General features: G+C 36.4%; 1 protein-coding gene across 4 annotated transcripts in view; it reads left to right on the plus strand.

Annotated features, from left to right (window-relative positions):
- Positions 1 to 19,897, plus strand: part of LOC144974995 (uncharacterized) — a 67,959-nt gene extending 48,062 nt beyond the window's left edge. For all 4 annotated transcript variants that reach the window (XM_078918615.1, XM_078918614.1, XM_078918612.1 and 1 more), the window contains 3 exons: positions 2,336 to 3,293; positions 10,465 to 10,565; positions 17,636 to 19,897. In XM_078918615.1, coding sequence (XP_078774741.1) covers positions 2,336 to 3,293; positions 10,465 to 10,565; positions 17,636 to 17,792 — 1,216 coding nt within the window. In that variant the 3' untranslated portion in view covers positions 17,793 to 19,897. The remainder of the gene's footprint in view (positions 1 to 2,335; positions 3,294 to 10,464; positions 10,566 to 17,635) is intronic.
- Positions 19,898 to 21,239: the final 1,342 nt, after the last annotated feature.

Genomic DNA, 21,239 nt, shown 5'->3' on the forward strand with positions numbered 1-21,239 from the left:
CATTATCATCATCATCATCATTGCCTTTTTCACCCTGGGTCAGGGTATAGGCCAAAGAGTTTCCATCCCTCTCTATTAGTGCCGAGCGGTACCATCTCTTCTCGTTGTCAATTACCGGTAATACTTGGCCAGTATCGCTGTTCTCGAGACCGGTATCGGTACCGGTAATTCTCGATAATAATTCTCATTGCCGATGATTGTTATCGACAATGCAGAGTTTGGAGAGCTCTGTTGTTTTTTGTTGTTGTTTTTTTTTTCAGTTTAAATTTTTCTTTTGTTCTCTTTTAATTCAATGTTTCCACTTAATTTTTGTTAATGTCATATGTTGTCTATTATTTTTCCATTACGATGATATGGACATGCTGCAGAATAGTGGAGTGTCGGAGTAACAAGACTGGGCTGCTTAGTGTCGATAAATTATCAGTAAGGCTCTTACCAGTATTACTGGTACTCAGTACCGGTACTGCTCGGCACTACTCTCTATCTTGAGTTAACTTTTTATCTCATTCCATGTCTAATCACTTTTCTGTATATCAGCTTTAACTCTTCTCCATGTTCCATGTGGCCTTCCTCTTGATCTTCTGCCCTGAGGGTTCCAGTCCAATACTTTCTTTGTTATAGGGGAGTCATTCTTTCTAAGAGTGTGTAAATCCACCTCCACCATCTTCCTATTTTCTCTCCCACTGGTTTCACCTGTGTTCTTTTCCATACTTCTTCGTTCTCAATCCTGTCAATACATTTTATTCTGAGTATGTAGCTTACGCATGCACCTGTTTACGAAGATCTGTATCCTTCTTGTACATGCATGTGATGCATTCCAAGTTTCACATCCATACAGTAGAACTGACTTCACATTTGAGTTGAAAAGTCTCAGCTTTAGTGGAAGGGAGATATCTTTAGTTCTCCAAAATCTGTTCAAAGATGTGAATGCAGCCTGTGCCTTTCCAATCTGTGCTTTCACCTCTTCTGTGCCTCCATCTTTGTCTATTATACTCCCGAGATAGCAGATCTTTAAGTTCCTGATCTTTTACTTTGATCTGCTCCCTTTGACGCATACCTATCCTTAAGAACTTTGACTTTGCAGGGTGAATTCTCAAATCAAACCAATGGATTCCGAGAGGCTCTTTAGAATTGTAGTTTTTGCTTGTATCTGTTCCTGTGTGTGAGACAGAAGAGCCAGGTCATCTGCAAAATCCAGCTCATCCAACTGTGTCCAGGGGGTCCACTGTATGCCATTTCTTCGCCCTTTTGAGGTTTCCTTCAGTAGCCAATCAGCGGCAAGGATGAATGGGAATGGTGAGACCAAGCATCTCTGCTTGACGCCAATCTTAATTTCAAAGCTATCAGTAAGCTGATCTTCATGTACAACCCTGCAACTTGTTCCTTCATACGTTTCTTGATGAGGTTTATCAACTTCTCAGGGATTCCATAATGCGCCAGAATTTTCCACAATGTTGCTCTGTCAATACTGTTGAAAGCCTTCTTATAATCGAGAAAGTTGACAATAAGAGGAGAGTTCCATTCTATAGAATGTTCCACTATGACTCACAATCTGGCATTTTGATCGGTGGTTGAACATTTTTCCTGAAAACCTGTTTGTTTGTTCTGCAGTTTAGCATCTGTGGCATTCTTAATTCTCTTTAGAATAATACGGTTGAAAACCTTTTCTGGGATAGAGATAAGAGTGATTCCTCTATTATTATTACAATACTGAGGCCCCTTTCTTTGGAAACTTGACAAGATGTCCTTCCTTCCAATCCTTTGGGAATATTCAATCATTCCAGATTCCCTCAAACAGTGGTGAAGGGCCTCAGTATTTCTTTCAGCATAAAATTTTAGAGCCTCCAGTGGAATCTGGTCTGGTCCAGCGACTCCCCCCCTCCCTTTTCATCTTGTTAATGTCACCCTCTCTGCTGTCGATGGTGGATCACAGCTAAGTGTTAGCTCATTCCTTGCAGGCAAAATTTCAGGCAGGTTGTGTGGTGGTGATCTGGTCAGAAGGCAGTTGAAATGTTCCCTCCATCGCTTAGATTGAGCCTCTTTTCCAAAGTTTTCCCATCTTTATCTTTGATTTGTACCTCTGGTCTCCCATATTTTTCAGCAAGTGTCTTGGTAGCTTGTGTCCTCCTGCCACTGCTGCTTCTGCTTTCTCTGCAAGTCTGTTCATGAATGCTTCCTTGTCTTTCTTCACAGATCCTTGAGTTCCTTAGCTGTGGCTCGATACTGCTTTTGTGCATCCAGTCTTGAAGCCTTTGTTCGACTTGTATTCACTTGTTCCTTCCTTGTTCTCCTCTTTTCAATCATATATATTATGAATACTTTCTCTGTCTGTCAGATACATCACCAAAAAAGGTCAAGAGGAGAAGACCAAGAAACCAATGTCATCATCATCATCATCATCGTCATCGTCGTCGTCGTCGTCATCATCAATAAAAAATATTAGTAAGCAAAAATCATCACTCTTGGCCATTCCAGTGAATTCTGGGTCTCAAGCCCCGCAAAGTAATGCAGCTTCCCCTGTGCATTCAGCTGTATCTTCTGTCCAGCATTCACCGTCAAGAGCAACACCCACTCCGCCACCTTTTGCTCAGTATTCTGAACACCATCAACGTAATTCTCACTCACCCTCCCAAGAATCATCTACAAAGGAAAATTCAAAAAAAAGTAAAGGTAATCACATTTCCAGGAAAGACAAGGATAAAAGTAAAAAGAAGGGATTGAAAACCTCCTCATCAGCAACAGTATCCAAGGCACCAGCACCAATGCCCAGACGTACACGCCAAAACTCGTCTTCTTTAGATCATTCATCACCTCCTCTTCCACCTCCTCTACCCAGTCCTAAGGTACCCAGAAGTAGGTCACAGTCGTTTGAAAGTCCTAGTCCTACAAGACGTAACAAACAAAAATCTTCATCTCCATCAAATTCTAAGTCAACTTCATCACGCAGACACCAGTCCCCTTCTCCATCCAAACCCCCCACCCCTGGTTCCACCTCACCAAATGCATTGGTGGATTGGAACATCCAAGATTCACCTCTTCACAATTCACCAACACAAAATACGCCCATGGGATCTTGCCATGGCTCACCCTCCCACGCTTCCCTTCCTCGAACTCCCAATCCTCACAGATCTCCTAGTCCTACAGAAGAATCACCCAGCACAAGCCCCTTTGGCGGGACAAAAACACCAGAGGTCACTAAGATCAAAGAGGTTCCTTCACCTGCTTCATCTGGAAAGTCGTCAGTTGGAGCCAAAAGCAGAACTGTTGAGACAGAAACAATTTGCGTGTTTTATGTAAGTGAAGATGAAATAATTTATATATTTTATTACACGTGATAAACAACATGGCCAATAGCAGATGTCAACACACTATGATTGTTGGTTGTATGGGTCAGAGTCAGAAAAAAACAAATCTTAAAGTTGACTGTAGAATTTAATAATTTCATCAAGAAACTAAATTATTTGATGGGTATAATTGTATGTGTGTGTGTGTGTGTGTCTGTGTGTGTGTGTGTGTGTGTGTGTGTATGTATGTGGGGTGAGGGGGGTCAAATCATCGGCATATGAGAAAATAGCTATGTAAAATTTTTAGGCCTTGACCTGTGCGGTTGACACAAACTAAACCTGTAAATCCTCAGCCAATTGACTGAAATCAGCCAATTTGTCATATTAAAGAAAGAAGAAAAAAAAAACCAATAAAAAATCTCCACAAGCATCATCGGATAAACGAATACATTACGAGGCTTTAAAATAATAACCGGGAATGTTCCACAGCACTATGCATAGCTCACAGGTCTCTTACATTATGATGGATAACTGATGCTCTTTTAGATATGTGTAGCATTTTCAAACAGCTATCGTGAAATTATGTTTTCACTTTCCAAACCTGCCGTTTTCACTTAGGCTGTCAACATGGACTGTGCAATTAAATTTAATGAAAAACTATAATGCGAACCACCAGAAGTACATCCTAGAGAAACGTACGAAAACTAAAGCAGCATAGTTGTTACTTCACATTGTTAACTAACTGGCTGATGATATTTCTACACAAACTGATGTACCTAATAAATGGGAAAAATAGTCGTAATTAATTAATTCCCATGCAAATTAATTTTCTGCCAGTGTTTCACTATTGACTTTGATTCCGTCATTTTCTTTTCTTTGGATTTTACAGGACTGCCAAGAAATGTTCTCAAAAGTATAATTTACGTTTTCATAATGTTTAAAAAATCTTATTTATTTCATTTTTTAGTTCATCATATAGTTATTGAATAATGACTTTGATACACCCTTTTATTAAAAAGTTATAATATGTTATCACAATGAATTCGGTTTGTGGCTCGAAGTTCTGACTTGTTAAGCGTCTATAAACATTCGAGGAATTGTTTTTAAAAAAAATCGTTTTCATGTCCGTAATGGTCTGCCAAATTTGACTATTAAACATCTGTGACATAATTTTTTCTATATAATTTAAGTGATTAATCATGACACAGGTTGGTTAATTGGAATGATTATAGAGCCTGTGAAAACATATAGAGCAACCTCTGAATAACGACACCCCTGAATAACGACAACCCCTGGAAAGCGACATTGACCTCTGGTCCATATGTTGTTAGTAATTAAAACCCCAAAATAACGACATACATTTGATTAAAACCCCTGTTTAGCGACATCGTTATAACAGTAATAGGCAGTTGATTAATACCCAAGCATCATCATCTCGTACTCTAAACGCCTTTTTTTCCCTCCCAGTGAGATTGCTGTGTTACCGACCAATCAGAACACATGTTGACTACACTGTGTAGAATTAGCGCTTGCTCACAGCAAAAGAAGTTTTATCAGTGGATTGTACTCTCAAGGGTCCATGAATGTCCATGATAGCTACCTGTCTAGGTCAGTTGAGGTTAGCTGATATCAGGCAATGCAGTGTACAATGGAGGCAATTAAGGATATTTATGGTCTTATACGTAGCCAGGAAAGCAGTAACAGCCTCTTTCACTTTATTATTTTCATTTGAAAAATCAATTTTTCCGCTAAACATCAGTCCACATTTGATCTTATTGTGATTATTACCTATTTTTTTTTTGTGGGTTTTTTTTTTTTGGGTGGGGGGTGGGATTTTTTGTTTTGTGGGTTATTTATTTATTTATTTTTTTTGTTTTTTGTACATCGCAAGATTTAGGTTTACTAATTTTTAAGTGCTTGTAAATTTTGGTGCACTTAAAAAGTAATCCCGGTATTCAAATATCATATGGATTTGATTTTAATTAAAATCAAAACTAGATGTGTGCATCCATGTTCTTGTGCTGATTTATCATATTCATATTGGTAATTTATTTTCTTGCTTTATTCTTAGTTTTGTTAAATGGCATTCAAACACTGCTTATGATCAAAACAAAGACAATACACATTTGAAAGTGAAAGCGAAACTAGTATAGATGAACGAAGTTGATGTCACTCAGGTCTTTGTTAATGATTTTAGCCATCCATGATTATGAGTAATTCCCACTAAACTGTATTAACCAGACTATAAACGTTGAAGATTACACATAGTTTTGTGTGTTTTTCCATTTTATTTCCGGATGGCAATGTTGTGAGTTTCTTAGCCAAGCGCATAGCACCTATTCCCTTTGTAAACAGGAGGAATACTCATTCTAACGTTTTTGGATGTGTCTTCTCTCAGGCCGGGCATCGCACTGTTATGTATTCACAGGTCTCACTCCCTTTTTCCGCCATCTTGAAAAACCTGGAATAACGACACCCCTGGATAACGACATAATTTTCCAGTCCCAGGCAATGTCGTTATCCAGAGGTTGCACAGTAATAAGAATTTTTTCTTTCCAAGTAATCAAAAAACATGAATATTCTGATTGAAAGGACCAAGAATATAGTCAACCCATGGTTTCAAATGATCAAAATATCTGTTTATTATCAATGGCATTGAGTCTTTCACTAAATATTGTCTTTGATATCGTATTAACATTAGCCATTTGCCCGTCTTTGTGGCTGCAAATGATTATTGAGAGTGCAGGTAATGAAGCAATGGTTGATTTGTTTTTGAGAGGCATTCGGCGCTTATTAAAATTGTATAAATTGTTATATATTATTGTGATAAATGATTCAGATTCATGTGTCCTTGATTCATTAGACCTATTTAGTAGAGTAAAGTATATAATGAATTTATATAGCGCCTAAACATCCATGTTAATCATGCTCTGCGGCGCTTTACATAATAAAAATGTTTTTAAAAAAACAAAACAAAACAAAATTTAAAATCATGACACTACATAATAAGAATGAATACAAAAAACAAAATCTAAGCAACATCTATTTCATAAAAAATAAGCCTCATGGAACAACTCAGTCTTCGGGCATTTCCTGAAAGATGATAAATTTTCACAGGACTTTGTCCAAGGACTGAGTGTATTCCATAGGCATGGATTTTGAGGTGGTAACCTTTAGAAGTAGGGACTGAGATGATCTTAAATTTCGAGTGGGTTCATATTTGTTAATCAGTTTCTGCAAATATTCAGTTGCCAGTCCATCCAGACATCTAAAAACATAGCACAATATCTTAAATTCTATCCTAAACTTCACAAGAAGCCAGTGCAATTCCCGGAGAACTGGTGTTATATGATCTCTTTTTTTCGTTAATTTTATAAGTCTAGCCGCTTTATTTTGAATTTTTTGTAGTTAATGAATTAATCTGCTGATGAATTAATCTGCTTTGGCAGCCAATGAGAAGGGCATTACAATAATACAATCTGCTAGTAATAAAAGAATTAACAAGCATCTTTGTAATATCCTCATCAATATAATGTCTGATTCTTCCAATGTTTCTAATGTGATGATACAACATTGACATATTTTTTAAACATGATCTTCCATGGATAACCCTTGATCTAAATACACCCCAAGATTTCTCACACAAGAACTAGGTTTAATAGTATTTTCACCCACTAGTATCTCATTTGTAGATATTTTTGAGAGTTGTCTATTTCCAAAAATTATCATGTCTGTCTTGTCATCATTAAATTTAAGTTTGTTTACTTTCATCCAATCCTTTATGTTAGCAATACAATTTTCCATAACAGATACTGATGACAGCTCAGAATCATTATTGAGTTTTGTATACAGCTGAGTGTCATCAGCATAAAAATGAAAATCAATGGGAAAGTGGATAACATCAGAAACGGGAGCAGTATACATTGTAAAAAGGAGGGGGCCGAGAATAGATCCTTGAGGCACTCCACACGTTAATATGGATGGAATTGATACATGGTTTTCTATAATTACCGAGTTCTTTCAGACAAATATTCCTTTAACCAGTCCAAACCTGTGCCACTTATATATAATTGATCACGTAGTCTAGTCAAATTTTGATCGATAGTGTCGAATGCCGCTCTTAAATCTAGTAAAACGAGCATCGCAGCACTTTTATTAGCTATATCATTTACAATATCATTAAAAACTATAAGTAATGCCGTTTCTCTGCTATGTGAGGCTTTGTAGGCAGATTGAAATTTAACATTTAAGGCATTCGTCTCTATATGGTTAATAAGACGAGCAGCAACGACTTTTTCAATTAATTTTGAAATGAAATTCAAATTTGACACAGGTCGAAAATTGTTGAACTCATTGCAGTCAAGATTTGCTTTTTACTTCAGGGCTCTAACCAAGGCATGTTTCAGCATTTTTGGAAAATCGGGCAATGCGAGACTTTCATTTACGATAAATGCAATTGCTGGAGCAAGATAATTTGCACATGCCTTTATGAACCAAGTTGGTGTTTTGTATAGTGGGCATGATTTATTAGGCATATCTGACTATATTTTTAAATTCCTCTATTGTTATGGGTTCAAACGACGTTGACATTTTATAACAGGTGTTCATAGTTTTAGTTGGGCGTGTCGTGCAGAAAAGTGTTGTGTCCTCCAGTAGTGTCTCTTCAGTTGATACTGCTCTTTCAGGCGATGTCACGTGCCTTGTCACTATTGTTGTGTCCATTGGTGAAGTCACATGGCTTATCATTTCAACTAGTGATTTCGTTCTTTTGGAGATGTATTGTTGGTAGATTTGTTGTATTCGATGTTGTGATCATTTCTTTGAAGGTATCATAAAAGTTTTTAGAATCGCGTTTGCTTTTTATCAGAGTGTCCTTCACATATTGCCGCTTGGTACTGACTATTAGTTGATTGGTATCATTTTTGGCTTTTTTATACGTTTGTTTGGGAATTTCTTGTCCAGACTTACGCCAAATACATTCCTTATGACGTCTGTCATGTTTGGCCTTTCGGATTTCAGCTGTGAACCATTTGGAATTTGGTCTTAGGACAATCGTTCAGGATTGGACGGGTGCATGTTTTTCCAGACAATTATTGAGTAATGTGTGGAGAAGATCTAATTTCTCTGTCACGCCGTTTGTATTCATAACGTTATTATTTATGTCCAACTCCCGAATTTGGTCTAGTAATTTGGTGTGATTTATGTCTTTCGTTTTTCTATAGTGGACTACGCCGATTTGAAATCGGGACAGGGACATTGATCTTAAAAAATACTGGGTAGTGGTCTGAAATATCTGGGCTTCCGATCCTGATCTCACTAGTGGAAGTATCGATGGACCGTGTGATAACGAGATTGAGGGGGTGTCCACCCTCTTGAGTTGGTCCTTTGACATTTTGTTTGAGATTGAATAATTCTAGAAGTTTGGTGAAGTTGCCCGAAATCTCGGCATGAAAATTGAAATCACCTAGGATAATAATTTCTCCATTCTCGGTGAGAAAATCTTCAAATTCTTTTATAAAAGTTGTATTAGTACTCTTGTTTTTAGTTGATGGTGGTGGTCTGTAAATGGTTACGAAGTTAAAGTGTCTGTTATTATGACTAAAGTGAATTTCGATGCATTCAAATGAATCAAAGTTTTGTTTTTCTCCTTTGATAATATTCAATTGGTCTCTGAAAACACACATCAAACCACCTCCACGTCTTTGGTCTCTATTTTCTTGATGATATGAATAGCTGCTGGGGATTACCTCGTTTATTGGTATCGTGTCAGAAGATGTTAGCCAAGTCTCTCCGATAAAGAATAAATCCAATTTGTTTTCGGTGATAAAATCATTTATTAACACCTTTATTTCGCACAGAGCGGGCATTCAGGAGAACACATTTCAAATTGTTTTCGTCATCTGTGCTCCTTTGTTGCTGCTGTTGTCGCCGCTGTTGTTGCCATAAAATAATAAGATTGGATGGAGGTGGTGATGCTGATGATAACAACGATGGTGATGGTGGTTGTGGTGGTAACGATATGGAAGATGACAGCGATGATGATGGTGGTGGAGCTGATGATAACGACAACGACAATGACAATGGCAGCGGTCGTGGCTATAAATCAACTGTTGTGTATGTGGGTAGGGGTCGTGATGGTTAGTAATGGTGGGGGCGATGTGGTCTGTGGCCAGTCAACACTGGTATCGCCCTTTGTTTTCTCATTCCACCCCGTTTGTGTGAATTTGACTCAACAAGAGACATTGGTTGTTGATGGCATTGATAATAAAATGTCGATGTTAAAAATAAAGTGGTGAATCTTTCGTAATGTTTAGAAGAAAAAGATTGGTAAAAATCAGGTTTTACCTTAAAATCCATTTTAAAAAAATAAGAATTTCGCAGATATAGTTTGTTTGATATTAAAATTGATTTCAGATAATTAAAGACAACACCATCACAAGATTAACCATATAAAATTCACATTGAAACGTAAGAATTTAAAGTAAAATCGAATAGAAAGACGCATGTAAAAAAAACGTTTCCTGCCGGTTAGGCGTGTTACATGAGAAGTGACAATTCCATGTGACTGAAATTATAAGATAGGGTAACACCTTCTCTTTCATCTACCATTAGGACTAGACACATTTAATGTTAAATGTAGCGAAAAGGGGAAAATAAAATTAAAGACAACAAATAAAGGGATGCGATGTATTGCAATGTATAGTCACTGCAAAAGGTATGTGTACAGACCTGCCTACTTGAAAATTTAAGAATTCGTAGTTCTAAAGAGATATAAATTGTGGTTGCAACAGTTAACTTTAAAAATCAACAGTTTCCCACATAAGGATTAAATAACACATCAAAATCCTTTAAATTATGTATTCTGCTACCAAACTTTAATTTTCATGACTTAGAGATGCTCATAAATTTCTAAAATTAGAGCCGAAATTTCTTAATTCTATATTGTTTTTCGCAATTGTAGACAGGTCTGTTTGTGGTTTTGTTAGCTTGCACTAATGGAGGCCACAAACGAATTGGCCAATTGGAGAGCCGCTTAATTGGAATGATTTCTGCATAACACAGTTGTTCTGATTAAGCAGCTTGCATTGTATCATTCTCTGAAAAGTTGCCTTATAAACATTTTTGTGGTAATATTTGTGATAATTTTTAAAAGAATATTATTGTTGATGTTGTGTTTCAGGATGACACGGGCCAGAAGGTGTGGATCTGTCCAGCTTGTAAACTCCAAGACGATGGCAGTGAAATGATTGGATGTGATAGGTGTGATAATTGGTACCATTGGTAAGTTTTGCCTTCCATTTATCAGGGTGTCAGCAAGGTCATTAAGTCGTAAAAAAGTCATAAATTTGACCTCTTGGTCATAAAGGTCATGAAAGGTCGTAAATTTGCATCCATGGTCGTTAAAATTAGTAAAATAGTTGAAGATTCAATTAATAAATTTTAAAAAGTTTACTGCAGAATTAAATCTGGCAGTACAAAATGAGGAATCCAAAAAATTATTAGGTTTCATCTAGCGGCAGCCATTTTGAAAATCCTCAGTCTGACGATTGTATTGTCCCTTGGTGGTCATATTGTTTCCTCATTGATGTTGGGTAACTCCTCTGATCAAGTCTCTGGGGTACTCTGACACTATGAACCGTTATTTAATTAACAGGCCTGTAAATATTCCGATAATTGTCAAATTTCGAAGTACGATTTCGCTCGATATATTCTGTTAAGTGCTGACATTAACAAAAATTAATTAAAAGTAAAAATAAAATTCGTAACGTCAAAAAACAGAACCAACAAAAAAGAAAATAAAAGATTTTTATTTCATGCCTCGAAAAAAAAAGTTTTTATTTCGTTTCAAATGGCGACTTAATAAAAAAAAAAAAGAATCTTTATTTGTCGGGTCAAAGTCAAAACTAACTGAGCTAAATATATTATCATTCCACCTACACACTCCGCTAGATGTGGATGTATTCACTTGCTTGTCGTGTTCAACACACACACGTAGTCAGTAATCAACTAACACTCACAGCTTGTGTCGGACCGGGCCATTTCTCTCTATTTTGCTACCGACAGACATGCAAATCTCCGGTTGTGTTTTTTTCCTCCCTGCATTTATTTTGTTTCCGATTGAAACACAACTGGAAAAAATAATGCAAAATAAATATTTTTCTTCGAAAGGTGATTTACTGCTGTCAGCAGAAGTTTTCTTTCCTTACGACTGTGATTGTTTCAATTTTCCTCCTTCACACACGATCTCACCTCTTCTTCTTTTTCTTCTTCTTCTTCTTCTTCTTCTTCTTCTTCTTCTTCTTCTTCTTCTTCTTCTTCTTCTTCTTCTTCTTCTTCTTCTTCTTCTTCTTCTTCTTCTTCTTCTTCTTCTTCTTCTTCTTCTTCTTCTTCTTCTTCTTCTTCACTTCTTCTTCTTTTATAAGAATTAATCCAAATAAATTAAAAAGAATCAGCTTAAAAATTTAACACAAACAGGAGCGAAGATAAAGCAGAAGCTCGTGTCAAGCATTAGACGTCTAGATACACATCTGTCACATTACTGTAGAACGAGCTTAAGTCTCAATGGGATATTAGGTTTAGGCAACCATGAGTTGTTATTTTTCAAACCTGTTGCTATGATATCTTATGATGACAACGCCTCTCAGTCGTCAATATGAATACTACTCACCATGGTTATATAAACCCATGGCAGGCCGCAAAACATCACTTGCTATCCTTCACATAATGCAGGGTTGATTGTGTGAAGTACGTTCAGGGCCGGAAGTTAGCAAGGCATAGTGCAGGCTACTGTACTGTGTTAGTCCGTGAATGGGTGACCAAATCATAGTACAGAGAAGGCAAATCTTACTATATGTCCCAATAAAAGTATAACAGAGAAGGCCGAAACTGTGTTATACAAAACAAATATAACACAGGAGACCAAACACTGTGTTGTAAAATAGCAAAAGCTGGTCAGTCGGTGACGAATTAAAAAGCGACGTAAGATGTCATAATATCACATCTCAATAAAAGTGTGATAATAAAAAGGTGCCCGTTAACATTTGAGTCAGTCAAGTCTCTATCAAGATCCAAAAGGATAGTGCAAAGTCCTGTACATAAAACAAATTTGAGAAGCACTGTTGTTCTCAATATTTATTGTTGGGTCGTGATCGGTACGAAGTTGAGTTTTCTGTCCACAATTGCAACATTCTACACAAATATGGTAAACTCAGACCAGTTGTTGTAAACATTGTTCTTAGTCCACCACAAACTGAGCAATTTGATTGGAATTTTAAAAAATATGGCAGCCCTGTATAGATTTGACAAGCAAAAACGGCTTTGATGCAAGAAATCTTAAGATTGGATTCACTTTCACTTTTTTTTCTCGACATCTGTAAAAATCCAAGAGATTAGCCATGATGAGAGACAATAAGCTCTCACCAAACCCGTTGATCACAATACACAGTTGTCAATCACAAAACAAAGGATATCATCGCTCAGTCCCTCCTCACAACTGTTGTTGTCTAAACCAAGTCCAGCCCACTCGCCTCATATCTAATGGTCACGGATGACCGCACAAACCCGAACTGCAAAGCCCTGCCCTCTTTTATCTATAAGATAGTGGTGACATACAACTGTAGCATTAAACCCCACCCACTCTCGATTCTTCAACGCGTCATGATTTCACCCATTATGAAATCTAATCATGAGATTTTGTTTGACTGATTCCTTGAATTTGCCTCCTTTAGAGGTCGAAAATTTGTTGCAATTAACCGAAGTTTGTTGCAATTAATCAGTGACTTTTATATAGAATTAATTCCGTTTCTTGGGAAATGTTGCGATTAACTGAAAGTTGCAACTAACTTAGTTGGGATTATCCGGAGTGGACTGTACTACTACTACTACTACTACTACTACTACTACTACTACTACTACTACTACTACTACTACTACTACTACTACTACTACTACTACTACTACTACTACTACTACTACTACTACTACTACTACTACTACTACTACTACTATTACTACTACTACTACTACTACTACTACTACTACTACTACTACTACTGCAACTACTACAATTACTTCAATTACTACTACGCCCGCTTAATTAACACCACTAAAACTATCAATACTTCTTTCACTACTATTACTGCTACAGGTTGCATCTGGCATATCATTCGAAGAGACATTTTTGAAAGGAAAAGTATTTCTTAATACATATTATATTTACTCCCTCCTTTCACTATCGGTAACAAATTCTTCAATCTACTACAAAAATGCTTCCCTCCCGGTCACGTTCTACACCCAATCATGAACAAAAACACCATCAAAATAGGATACACCTGCATGCCAAACATACAAAACATTATTTCATCCAACAATAACCGAAAACTATCACAGCCAGATCAGCCCAGCAACAACCTAGAGAAAAAATGCAACTAGGACCCAGACAACATGCCCACTAAACGGCAATTGCCTGACTCAAAACGTAATTTATCAAGCCACAGTAACTCGACCAGACACACCAAAACAAGAAACATACATTGGCCTCACCGAGTGTCCATTCAAAACCAGATACAACCTGCACACATCTTCCTTCAGAAACATACACAAACGACATTCTACTACACTAAGCGAACACATTTGGAACCTCAAAGAAAAAAACATACAACACAGCATCACATGGAAAATCATTTCCAGGGCACAGTCGTACTCCCCCTCTTCTAAGATTTGCAACCTCTGCTTGGAAGAAAAATTCTTCATCATCACTAAACCGAACATAGCAACACTCAACAGAAGAAACGAACTAACTTCCTCATGCAGACATAGAAACAAACACCTTTTATGTAATTACGAACCTCCATAAACACGAATCTATAAAAATACGAAAACACAACAATCTACTTTCACTTCCACTTCCTGATGAGAGCAACGCTCGATAACAACGTTGTAGAAGTCAAACTATCTTAATTATATTTCAAATGTTTATAAATAGCTCCTTTTATACTAAAGTTGAGCACTATTATTTCATGGTTTTTGTTTTATAATTTATACATTTGCTCCAGTTCTACTGTCCTGTTGAGCACTTTATTTTAACCAGAAATGAACCTCGTAAGTACTAATTTTGATTATTCGACAAAGAACATCCCGATCCCGACAAGCAAACAATACCTAAAATCTCTAATCAACAAAACCGAAAAATTTATAAGAAACACCAGATGGCGAGCTTTTTTCTACCTAAACCCTGACCAAACGGTTAAAAATAAAGAAACTTTTGGATTTAGATCTACCAGACCAGCCCCATCCATACCTGAACTACGAGAATTCGAGGATGGAATGACAGATATCATCCGAAACATAAAATCCAGACAAATCAACGACACCTTCCAAAACAAACTACAACAAGACATCAAGACTCCAATGTTTACGTCGCCGCTGAAAAAACCACAAACTTCTACAAGCTTACCCCTAAAGAATACACACATTTACGTGAGAAAAATATACAAGCAGAGTACAAGAAACAAACACCATCTACGACACCTGACATTACAGCAGAAGACAAAAGCATCGCCGAAAACCTACAGCTAAGTGACAGAATAGACACCACAGCAAAATCTAACGCCTTCATCACTATCAAAGACCATAAACCAAACTTTCGCAACAACGTACAATGCCGTCTCATAAACCCATGTAAATCACAAATCGGAAAAATAAGTAAACAGATTTTAGACAGAATCAACACTAAAATCGTCAAGAAAACCGAATTCAACCAATGGAGAAACACCGCTGAAGTTATCAACTGGTACAGAAACACAGAAATCAAACAACGACAAAACGCAATCATCTTTGACATCTGTAATTTCTACCCTTCAATCACCAAAACCCTACTCCTCAAAGCACTACAGTTCGCAAAAACCTTCGACAACATCACCGAAGAAGAAATACATATTATCCTGCACTCGAAGAACACATCACTTTACAACAATGGAACAGCATGGACAAAAAAATCAACAAACTTTGATGTCACCATGGGGAGCTACGATGGAGCAGAAACATGCGAGCTCGTCGGACTATATCTACTTTCTCAAATGCAAAATCTCGATATAAACATTGGACTATACAGGGACGACGGACTCGCATTGTGCAATAAAACACCGAGACAGACAGAATTAATAAAGAAAAAAATATGCAAAATCTTCCAGGACAACAATCTGAAAATTACAATCGAAGCCAACAAAAAAACATTCGACTCCCTGGACATAACCATCAACCTAAACGACGGCACCTATCCACCATTTTCAAAACCCAACAACATCCCATTGTACGTTCATAGACACAGCAATCATCCGCCATCTATAATAAAAAACATCCCCGAGAGCATTAACAAACGACTATCTAACAACTCTACAAACAACAACATATTCAACGATGCAATCCCACCGTACACAAATGCACTACAAAAAAGTGGATATAACTACAAACTAGAATATGAGGAAGAGACCATTACCACCCCAACAAAAAAACGACAAAGAAAACGACACATAACATGGTTCAACCCACCCTACAGCAAGAATGTGACAACTTCTATCGGTAACAAATTCTTCAATCTACTACAAAAATGCTTCCCTCCCGGTCACGTTCTACACCCAATCATGAACAAAAACACCATCAAAATAGGATACACCTGCATGCCAAACATACAAAACATTATTTCATCCAACAATAACCGAAAACTATCACAGCCAGATCAGCCCAGCAACAACCTGAGAAAAAATGCAACTAGGACCCAGACAACATGCCCACTAAACGGCAGTTGCCTGACTAAAAACGTAATTTATCAAGCCACAGTAACACGACCAGACACACCAAAACAAGAAACATACATTGGCCTCACCGAGTGTCCATTCAAAACCAGATACAACCTGCACACATCTTCCTTCAGAAACGTACACAAACGACATTCTACTACACTAAGCGAACACATTTGGAACCTCAAAGAAAAAAACATACAACACAGCATCACATGGAAAATCATTTCCAGGGCACAGTCGTACTCCCCCTCTTCTAAGATTTGCAACCTCTGCTTGGAAGAAAAATTCTTCATCATCACTAAACCGAACATAGCAACACTCAACAGAAGAAACGAACTAACTTCCTCATGCAGACATAGAAACAAACACCTTTTATGTAATTACGAACCTCCATAAACACGAATCTATAAAAATACGAAAACACAACAATCTACTTTCACTTCCACTTCCTGATGAGAGCAACGCTCGATAACAACGTTGTAGAAGTCAAACTATCTTAATTATATTTCAAATGTTTATATATATATATATATATATATATATATATATATATATATACACACACACAAAGCATACAGGCACATAGTAACATGTGAAAAACTTATATTAAAGTTATTGGAAATGGGTTATTATAGAAAGTTGATGCTGAGTTAAATGTAATATGAGCATGAATCATTGATTTTAGGAGAAAATATTTTAATTTCCTAGGTCGTACATTTTTTTTCAAGGTCGTAAATTTGACTGATATTTTGCTGGACACCCTGATTTATTCAACTTCATTGGAGCCCAATATCAATATTACTTGGCTTTCAACAAATAGGCTAATGAGAAACGCTCCTCACATCACTCACCAGTCTTGTGAATGATTCCAAGCCTTGGGATAGTTCAGCCTCTGTGGAACATGCCAGAGAGGTATATAATTTGACACCATCAAAACAGAGTAATTTCTGATGAAAGGTGTCTAAAACAAATTAATTTAACCTATATTTCAAGCAACACCAATCAAACAAATTTGATATTTTTATAAATAGTAGCACTTTTAGCCAGTGCTAGAAATATGTTCTTAGCTCAATTATGAAGCAAATGTCGTCAGTTTTAAAAGAACGATATTTAGAGAGAAAGAACTCCTGCTGATGTCCAGATCGTGCGGTTTGGATATTTGTTTCCTTGTAAGTCATCTCTCTGCTATGCATTATTATTATTATTATATTTGTTGTTTGGAATGCATGATGTAAGCATTTGAGTGTGTTCTCCTTAGCCTTAGTGGGATCCTGTGCTTGTGGCTGGATGAGACTTTTAGGTGATCTCAAAGTAAGCACAATGATATTATGCTCTTGGATCACATCTGTTCCCTATTTGTACCATTCACTGAAATCACTTAATCGTGTAAGAATTGGAGTAAAACCCTTAAAAACAAAAATGAAATAAACAAAATGTTGCATGGCAGTGTTTTTCAAGTATTTCTCTTTCTCTTCTCTTTCCCTTTTTAAATATGTTATCAGAATCATGAAGATTTATTTTATTATTATTATGTTTGTTCATTCTATTCAGGCCCTGTGTTGGAATTACAGAAGCCCCACCAGAGGAACAGTCTTGGTTTTGCACTCCATGTACCCTGAAAGCAAAATCATCAAATCGAGTTGGTGCAAGAGGCCGAGGTCGGCCAAGGGGCAGAGGAAGGGGTCGAGGAAAGAAAAAAATTACCTAGGCTCTATTGTTACAAAATGTTTCTAATATGATAATTTTTATGGTAATATCATTTATGGGTTTGGAGACACATTTCCTTCATAGGCTCCATACATTCAAGTGTATTTAGATGTAATGAATAGGTTTTATGCATCACTTCATGTTAGCCTACTGATCTCCTTTTGGCTTGATTTTTTTTCTCTATTTTGCTTATCCAGTAGTAAATGGTTTGCTGGGTCTCTTAGTCTTAGGTCATTCAAAAATAAAGGCTTTCTATCCAGTAAGTTCAATGGCTCTTAACTTTGCAAATATTCACATATCATGCCATCAAAAATTGCTGATTTTATACCCTCTCTTTCCTCCTTCCCCTCTGTCATCAAATGCTTCAACTCCCCACATCCACTTGACGAGGTAATCAAAACTGGTTTATTATGCAAAACGAACAGAACTGAGGGTGTAGCGTGGCTCAGCCGTACAGTCTTCGCTTCATAGCGCTGCACTGCGACTGATGCGTGGATTATTCCAGTCTTCCCTTGTAATTCCCTAAAGACAAATTTCTCCTAAAGGATGAATAAAGGGAATTTTATTTATTTATTTTATTTTTATTTTATTCACTCAACTTGGCTCCTTCGAAAAAAGCTTTAAACGAAAGCAAAGAAAACTACAAGAAGTCCCATATATACAGACCTGCCAACCGGTACGATTAATCATATTTTAGTATGATTTTTGGACTCGAATACGTGGATAGGATTCCAAAGGATTTAGTACGATTTTTGTTGTAATATTTTGATTTTCTTTTTCTCAAGCATGAATGATGTTGAAAATGACATGTCATACATCAATTGTTTTTTGTTGTTCGTGTTTCTGAATGATGCATTACAGTTAGTACTATTGTTATCATTTCAGTTAGTTATATGTTGTTGGTTTTCACAAATATTTTTCTCATACCTTTTTGAGGATTTGCATAGATTTATGCATTTAAGCTTATTTTATACTTTAGATGGCCTCAGGCCACATTTAAGCTTTTACCACTGGTTAGATAGAAAATTTTAAGTAAAAATTAAATTTAACTAACATCTTTGGCAATGAAGTTTTCAATTAAAAACTGTATTGCTGATAAGCTTAAACATAAATGGATTATTTCCCTTTATAATTACTAAAATTACTCTATTTTGTTTTTAAAAATTTAATGATCTTTTTTTTAAGATTTAATATTTTGTATGAGTGATTTGTTTTTTTTTTCATTACCATCTGGGCAGCTTTTGGAACAAAATGGTTCAAAATGAATCCTCTGGCAGTATTTAACTTGTCTGTGATATGTGTGAATTTCCCATCATTTGATCAACAGAAATAGCATTAGTATGTAGTAGTAGTAGTAATAGTGGTAGGAGTAGAAGTAGTAGTAATAGTATTAGTCTAGTTGTGGTTGTAGGAATTATTGTAGTTGTAGTAGGAGGAGGAGTAGTAAATGCTATAAAAAAGGGAGAGAGAGACATGGATCATTTGATAACATAATGGAAATTATCTTGTCACTGCTGCAAATTGTCATCTCTATTAGATTGAAGACCACTCTCACATATATTTTATCTCAAAACCTTCAATTGATTCACTGGGCTGTCAGATGTATATCACCATCACAACTTCATTTGGGACATCAGCATCATCATCTCATGGCATCACCACGGTTACTACCACCATCACAGCATTGTCACTGCCACAACCACCACCACCACATCCCTTCTTCCATCACCACCACCAGTAGAGCACCATCGCTACAACCACCACCTCCTCTTCTTCAGGCACTAGCATCAATACTACAAACATATTTGGGGTCTTTTGGTCATTTCTTTGACTTTGAGTGTTTCGAAAGCAATATCCTTAGATATTGCAATTTCTGAGCTTTGTACTGATTTAAAATGGTCATTAAGATTTAGTTTCTCGATAAACTGATAATTTTGTAATTACTAGTGATTGCTGCAAATTTTTGATTTGGGTTAGATTTAGCTTTTATTAAAATTTTTGCATTTTGCGCTTTTATTTTCCACACATGCTGACAAAATACACTTTTTTGCTAAAAAATACACTTTTTAGGATCATAGAATACACTTTTCATTCTGAGAAGGTTGGCAGGTCTGTATATATATATATATATATATATATATATATATATATATATATATATATAATATATATATATATATATATATATTTTTATATATATATAATATATATATATATATAATATATATATTAAAATTCACCAGAAAGAAATCTGGTCTAGAGCAAAAAATTCCAGGTTATGGGCAGCTTCCGTCAAATTCTGGTGAAGTCATATTGTTCTTCCAAGGTTAACCCCCCCCTCCAACTACCTCTACTACCACACCATTGTCATTGCCATTACTGCTACAACTACCACCACATCATCACTACCACTATTACTACTACGACGACACAACCACATCATCATCACTATCACTACTAGTACAACCACTATCACTATGTCATCATCATACCACAACTACTACTACCACCTCCACCACATCATCATCACTACCACTACCTCAACAACCACCACTACCACATCATCATCACTACCACCACTACCACTACAATTGCCACCACCAACACATCACTACAACTAGGTACTACTACTATTACTACCACAAGCAGAGAGTTGGTAGAAAATCACTGAAACCAATTGTATACCCGTAAATTCCTCTTATGTTTTCTCTGCTTCTTCTCATTCGATTAAAATGCAACAAATTTTATATATAAAAGTAATAAAAGATCAATTTTTCTTTAATCTCATCTGTGAATATTGAAAATAAACATGAAATTAAAGTATTTTAAAATAATATTTGTTTACGACCAACTTTGATCGTGTTTGTGCTAGCGAAAGGCTGAAGTAGTCAATTTTACGTTTTGATATCAATCACAGATTATCCCACTGTTCGGTCAAAAATAATCCTATGAAAATAAAAATGATATCACCGGAAAGAGGAGAGATTGGGCTTTCCTGTCATGTAACTGATTCCACGGTTTACAACATGACACCAAAAGAGGAGGGTGGAAAGTGTGTCGTATTTAGATTTTGAAAAATTTTCGCCTGTTACCCTACACCAAACCTGGGATGAGTTACACCATCTTAATCGCTAGATTTTAACAAAGAAGATGATTAGGCCTGTAAATCTTCCAACAATTGCCAGATTTCTGACAGTAAAATTTTGTTCGATAAATTCTGTCAAGTGTCGACGTAAAAAAGAAAGAGAGAAAATAAAAATCAGTTGTTTCCTACGACAAAATATTTCATTTCATCGCCTTGAAAAAACGAGTCAAAAACAAAACAAACCAATTATTAGCTATTAATGCTGCGTGTGAAGGTATATTTCGCATAACCAACGCGCAAAACAATTTAGTGAGGGGAGGCCGTCCATAAGTCTTCCGTAAGCTCCTAGAGGTAGCATCTCTT

The sequence above is a fragment of the Berghia stephanieae genome, chromosome 6, assembly GCF_034508935.2.
Source record: "Berghia stephanieae isolate SIO BIC M18660-M18661 chromosome 6, UCSD_Bste_1.3, whole genome shotgun sequence".
Lineage (NCBI taxonomy): Eukaryota > Metazoa > Mollusca > Gastropoda > Nudibranchia > Aeolidiidae > Berghia > Berghia stephanieae.